This window comes from Hippocampus comes, unplaced genomic scaffold (genome assembly GCF_001891065.2).
Source record: "Hippocampus comes isolate QL1 unplaced genomic scaffold, H_comes_QL1_v1.1 scaffold298, whole genome shotgun sequence".
Lineage (NCBI taxonomy): Eukaryota > Metazoa > Chordata > Actinopteri > Syngnathiformes > Syngnathidae > Hippocampus > Hippocampus comes.
In genome coordinates this window covers 328,861-335,110 of record NW_017805417.1, presented here as the reverse complement: position 1 = coordinate 335,110, position 6,250 = coordinate 328,861, and the positions used below count along the sequence as shown (strand labels likewise).

Sequence of the window (6,250 nt, the reverse complement as noted above, 5' to 3'; positions counted from 1 at the left end):
GCCCGCCCTCCCACCCTGCTGCTACGTGCCTATTTCCATTAAATTCTCATTATGCTGAATTTGTCTTCTTCTAACCTGCTGGCTTTGGGGGATCCCCCCCCCCACACCACCCCACACCCACACACAATATTGACCGCAGCTTCATAAATCCATATATACAGTGGTGCCTTGAGATACACGTTTAATTTCTTCTGTGACTAAGCTCTGTGCATCTCAAATAATCTTTTCCCATCGAAATGAATGGAAAAGCCATTAATCTGTTCCAGTCTCTCGAAATACAATTTGGTCATGTGTTTTCAGTGAAATAGTAGCACTCTCTCATCTTGGACTTTTTAGAAGAAAAAAAATGACAGTCATGGCAGAACTGAACCGGTTTGCCAGATTTTTTTTTCAGTTCAATGGACACTGTGCTGTTCCTTTTGGTCTGCACGCTTTGACAACCCCGAGCAGTATAATACAAACGGATGGCACCAATCGCATCTCTCCAGTAAACCGCGGTAATCGTAGTCATTCTTCAAAGTATAATTGTGAGTGTTATGTCTCTATAGAGTGTGTTGCTCCACCATTTGTGCTCAGATAGCCGTTGTTTAAAGCTCTGAGACGCAACACCAATGCTTTTCGTTAGCCTGTCAAAGGAATTTTGCATCGTTTGTTAGCAATGACTCAGCAGACGGTCCTAAGGGAAAGCGACATGGTTGTTTTAAAGGCACTAAGTGTAATTCTCTTTGTTTTAGGTTTACTTTTTACAGTCAGCTCCAACTAGGAGTGGCAATAAACAGCTTGAAGTCTTTTTTTTTTTTTTTTTTTTTAATTTTAAAGCTGACTCGCTGTCAAATTGCTGCTTTTTGTGAAGTGACCTGCGTTCAATGCGCCGTATCTAAAATGTCTACCTGCGGGTGAAAGCACAAACATTGACCCAAACAACGGTTCTTATCTCAAAAAACGCATAAATCGGGTCACTTGTATCTCAAAGCGCGACTTGAGCGAAAATTGAATCTGTGGAGGGGGGAAAAAAATGACTTCGTGTGGGCTATTAGAGTGGGGCAAAAAACAAAGGCAGGCATAGGGAAGGCAACCCAATTAAAAAGGATGCTGGCATTCTCTTTCGTTGTCATTCGAGTCGGTGCGGACTTGAACGCTGCCTGCTTTTCAGAGCTCGTCTGCTAGAGCGACGAGGAGGGCTTCACAGCTGAGGCTCGGCGTCACGCGGTGCCGATCATTGTCCCCCTCACACTTTCTAACGAGCCATTTCACAACATCCACACAACGGACCTCGCCACGCAGCAGCAGCAGCAGCAGCAGCAGCCGCCGCCTCCTTTCCACGCAAACAATTTGGATTAAACGCGCCGATGTGGCCAGCGGTGGGACTTGCTGCCACTTGGTGTCTTTTTTACCCATCGACTGACGCTCGCTTGCAAAGGGCAGAAGTGATTCGCGTGGGTTCGGATGAACCCCCAACTCCGAGAGGGCACTTTTTGTTCGCACGCGGGGCGTCATGTGCACGTTGGAGCATTTGACGCGCGCGGCGCCGTCCCGAGAGTCCGATTTGGGATTACACTGACACCCCCGGCTGGCCGCCTTTATTGACTTGAAGCAAAAAGGGGGGTCGATTCCCGGTTCCCGGTTCCCACTCCCAGGCGGCTTTGGAGTCCGTTCGGCCGTCCTTCGGGCTCCTGCGGGACTCCATGCAGTCGCAAAGGTCGGTTCGTGCGTATTGAGCTTCAAAATATAAACGCGTGTGCACAAAATGAGCGACGTTTCCCCCGCAACGTCAAACATGTCGACTGTTGCTGCCAGAAAAGTGAATGCAAACCTGTGGAACAAGCGTTTTATTTCCCGGCCATTCATGGCGTCTAAAGCCAATCACTCACGACGACCCCCCCCCCCCACACACACACACACACACACACACAGACACACACTCTCCACACCCCCCACCTGCCCGTCTGCCTTAGCTGCGCATTTTCATGTTACTCAAAGCCTAATAGCATGACAGCCGCAATTAGCACTAAGCGAGCCGTCCAACGAGGTGGACGTTTAATGGCAGGTCTCCGGAGGTCCAGTTTGTTTTACAAGCGCCATCTGTTCGAACAGGGTTGGGGGGGGTTCATCGGACTGACTCGACGTGAACCCGGGTTTCCGCGTCCAACATTTCGAGCCGCGAGGGTCGGTGGATACCGCATAAATCAAATACCTGACCAGATTTTTACAGGCGGGATCACAGATCGAAAGGCCGTGAGAGCGGAATCTTGGATTGTTTCAGATGTCTCAGAGCGGTGTGACACACGTGATGATATGGATTATTCGTAAACATAGAGCTTGCTTCAGAGTATAAATGACAGATTTCTGTGAACATTTTGGGGGGGGGGGGGAAATGCAGAAACTCAAGAAATGACGAATCCTGTTGCTTTGACTCAACCAGCGTGAATGACTAAGAACCTACAAGAACAAAGAATTTATTTATTTATTTCATCAAGCCAGTGACTTTAAAAAAATGATTTGGGCAATTCTGTTTGTCACTCATGATATGTACAACCCCGTCGCTCATAAAAATGACAGATTAACGTTGTCGGCGCTGTCCTTCTGATTGGACCTCAATGATCCTTTTCCCCCTCAATTGGTCAATCAAAACATGCGTTGTAATCTTGCAACTCGTCTGAATGCACTAAACATACTAAACGCACATTCCACTTGGAATTGTCGTTTCAGAGCCATATAGGCCTTGCCAGATAACGATCGTGATCACAATATGGTTTCCCGTCAATCGTCCAGCCGATACGACACGATCGATCAGTGACTTGGGCTGTCATCATTCGTTGCGTGGATTTATGAGTCTGTGGAGTTTTCTATAGATGTTCAACCGTACCGCATGTTTAACAACTTAACTTCATCATACACTCTACCTTATAATTTTCTACTTAGAAATGATTATCTTGAGGTCGTCCTAACCATTACTTTGTGGAGTGTCACTCAAAATGATTCACACCCAAGTGCCAAGAGGAAGTCTGCAAAAAAAAAAAAAAGAAAAGAAAAAAAAGCATCTTCATCCTCAGGCCCGAACAATTAATCAAATTGCCCTAAGTGCCATTATGAGCTTTGCTGGTGTTTGCATGTCTTTACAACCAGTTGAGCTTTGCTGGTGTTTGCATGTCTTTACAACCAGTTTGTTTATACCATCTATCTATGTATCTATCTCTTCGTGCTCATTATCTATCTATCTATCTATCTATCTATCTATCTCTTCGTGCGTGTTTTTACAATTAATTCCCATCGCAATGGGGTAACGCACAAATACTGTATCCCAAAAAAAAGACCTACTGCAGTATTTTGTACAAGTTTACTACCAGTGCACTTTTCATGTGTGTACATGTTCAAAATGTCCCCCTTTCAAACTTCAACAGGGATTTTTTTTGGGACTCCCTCGTGATGTAACCTTCAACATAGTTGAAAAGTGAGTGTGGGGATTGAGTTGCTGAATTCGTCGTGCTTCGTGAACGCTTCAGTGGCTCATCGTGGAACAAGTCTGCGCATTGAGGTGTAATTGGAACTCTGTGGAGGGGAGGGGGGGGTCGAGCGACCCCCACCTGCCCTCCCACCCCCGACCAGTGATTGGCTCGCCGGATCTCCCCTCTCCCTCGCTCGCTCTCTGCCCGACTGACTCGCACCCATTTGCGGCTACCCCACCGCGCTCCCTCCCTCCCCGCCAAGGAAAGAAATGACCTGCTCGCTCGCTGCCTTTCCAACCGCGGCTGGCTAGCTTACTTTCGGTCCACTTACCGACGGGAAGGGGAAGTGATGAGAGCGGACGGGCCCGACTTGAGACTCGTTTTCCGGGCTTTTCTCAACTTGTCCCCCGCTGTGTGGCCCCTTCCACCAGGCAGAGGAGTGAAGGGCGACCCCGAGCTGGATGGATGGTTATGGGGAAGAGAGGCAGACCCTCGGCGATTGAAGTGTGCAGAGTCTTCGTCCTCTTTTTGTCGCTCCTGCCCTCAGGTAAGACGCAACTTTTTTTTTTTTAATTTATATCCATAGATACAATTTTTTAACGAACTGAGCAGCTTTTCACCTCACTGGGCAACCTTCCTCCAGTTGTTTGCGTTTGAACCGGTAATATTTGGCGCCGCAAAAGTGTTGTAAATCGGCCAAAGTGTCGTAAAAGCATGCTAAATGCTAACTTGTCCCGCAATTAGCAACAATCAATTGCGACAAATGAGGAGTCAGGCTGCCAGATTAGAGACGACGTGTTTCCTCTTGTGACGTTTGGGGAAATCATTTCAAGGGGGTAAATGCATTTAATGCATTGGAAATGTATTGCCACGTTTGTTTTCAGTCTTTGGAATCACCGTGTTGGATTGGTGAAGTCAGAGAGTAACTAGGAGATGTTTTTTTTTTCCTGCTTTGTTTTGTTTGGGGGGATGGGGGGGGGCGTGCTTTGGGGTTTTAACAGTAGCTCGTGGAAAGTTAATCCCCCCCCCCCCACCGCCTCATTGCATTTGCTCATACCAAAGAAGATGTCTCAATGTTGAGCTCGATCTTATTGCGGTCTCTAAAAATAATTTTAAAAGAGTGTGCGTTTGAGTGAGAGCATGGGGAATTTGATACTTCAGTCAGCCTTTTTTTTTTTTAAAAAGCCATTGCTTTATTCAGAAACTTGGAAACTTGGCACTGACAGGTTTCAAGTAACTCTGGCAAAAACTCCGCTAATAGGAGCACATTTGGAACTCAAATAAACTGAACGGCAGCACTGGGACACTTTCACCCCTCTTCACAGAGCTCTCAATGTTTGCCAAGCCCCCATCAGTGTTCCCTCTTCGGTCACTCACCATCCAACAACAAGGTGATAATGTGTTGAGAGTTGCAATTATTAGATTGCTTTATTGTCATCTGGTAGGATTTGGAGACAGTGGTGAGTCTTTTAGGGTGGCTGGTGTTTAAAAGTGGGACTTTATAGTCTGTGTTTGTGTGTGTGTTTTTTAATGCACCCTGCATTCCTAAAAGCATCACAAGTCTGGCGCTGTGTCGTAATGTTTGAATAACATTTGAGTAAAGGGCTGCCTGAATTGGCGACAAGCTACTTGAGTCGTGTTTTTCCAAATAGTACTACCTTGAAAATACTTTGCGTGGTAGACTTAAAAAGCGTTCATCAAAAAGGACACAAAAGTAAATGGAAGCCATTGTAAAACCTTGATTGACAGTCGGTGCAACAGTCAAGTGTAAATAGAAGTTAACCACTGTAAAAGGAGAAGGCGCGAAACCTCTCCAACTTTTACTCTAAACATCATGGTGCAGTGATACAGCTCGGAAATACGTTCAAGGTCCAACTGTCATTAAAAGAAAAAAAAAACAAGAGTCAAGTTATTTGATATATTTTTTACATCTTCCGAACCGTATTACAAGTGCAAAAAAAAAAACAAAAAAAAAAACAAGCTGCAGCCGTTTTCTCGAGTGCTTATCCTCATTAGGGTTAGAATGAGATGGGGCTGATCCCAACTGGCTTTGGGTACTTCTTGGACTGGTTACCAGTCACTTGCAGGGCGCAAATAAAGAAACAACCATTCACACTCACACCTACTGGTAGACGGAACTCTTCCAACTGTAAAGAGTCAAATCAATAAAACACGCTAACTCAATTTGAAAGACAACATGGCGATGTTGGCGGCACCTTGAAATGATCTGTACCTTGGTCAAAATGTCAGCATCATCAAAATCTTAATTGCCTTGCCGATAATGTTTTTTTTTTTTTTTGCATTTGTAACTGTCATACAAGTGTAAAAAGAAGTTAACTTCTGTAAAATGTCAATACAAAACACGCACTCTTTAATCATTTAACAATATCAAGTGTACAAACATTGAGTAATAGATAATAATCGTAAAAAAAATATATATTTTGCCATAAACTCGAATGCAAAATCCATTTTTAGCTGAGTCACCCAACCGAGTCTCAAAGTAATCGTTTGCGACAGTTTAAAGCTAGTTCGGGAAACATGCGCGTCATGTTGTGTCGTTCTTCCCAAACAGTGAGTCTGCAGTGCAAGATCCTCAAGTGCAACTCTGAATTTTGGGCCTCCACGACGAACTCTGGGCCGGAGGAGGAGTTCTGCACGGCGCTGCGCGCCTACAACGGCTGCGTGCGGCGCACCGCCCGCACCTGCCGAGGCGACCTGGCGTACCACTCGGCCCAGCACGGCATCGAGGACCTCATGAGCCAACATAACTGCTCCAAGGAGGGACCCACGTCGCAGCCACGCGG

At 45.9% G+C, this 6,250-nt stretch overlaps 2 protein-coding genes and 1 long non-coding RNA gene across 3 annotated transcripts in view; 2 read left to right on the top strand and 1 right to left on the bottom strand.

Annotated features, from left to right (window-relative positions):
* Positions 1-3,847, bottom strand: part of ticrr (TopBP1-interacting, checkpoint, and replication regulator) — a 92,370-nt gene extending 88,523 nt beyond the window's left edge. The window contains exon 1 of the mRNA XM_019873885.1: positions 3,778-3,847. The gene's annotated coding sequence lies outside the window, so the exon portion shown is untranslated. The remainder of the gene's footprint in view (positions 1-3,777) is intronic.
* The window catches only part of LOC109518195 (uncharacterized), a 24,562-nt gene that overhangs the window by 12,637 nt on the left and 5,675 nt on the right, over positions 1-6,250 (top strand). The window lies entirely within an intron of this gene.
* Positions 1,075-6,250, top strand: part of rgma (repulsive guidance molecule BMP co-receptor a) — a 10,622-nt gene continuing 5,446 nt past the window's right edge. Inside the window, exons 1-3 of the mRNA XM_019873893.1 lie at positions 1,075-1,699; positions 3,878-3,993; positions 6,019-6,248. Of these exons, the coding sequence (XP_019729452.1) occupies positions 1,686-1,699; positions 3,878-3,993; positions 6,019-6,248 (360 nt within the window). The 5' untranslated portion in view covers positions 1,075-1,685. The remainder of the gene's footprint in view (positions 1,700-3,877; positions 3,994-6,018; positions 6,249-6,250) is intronic.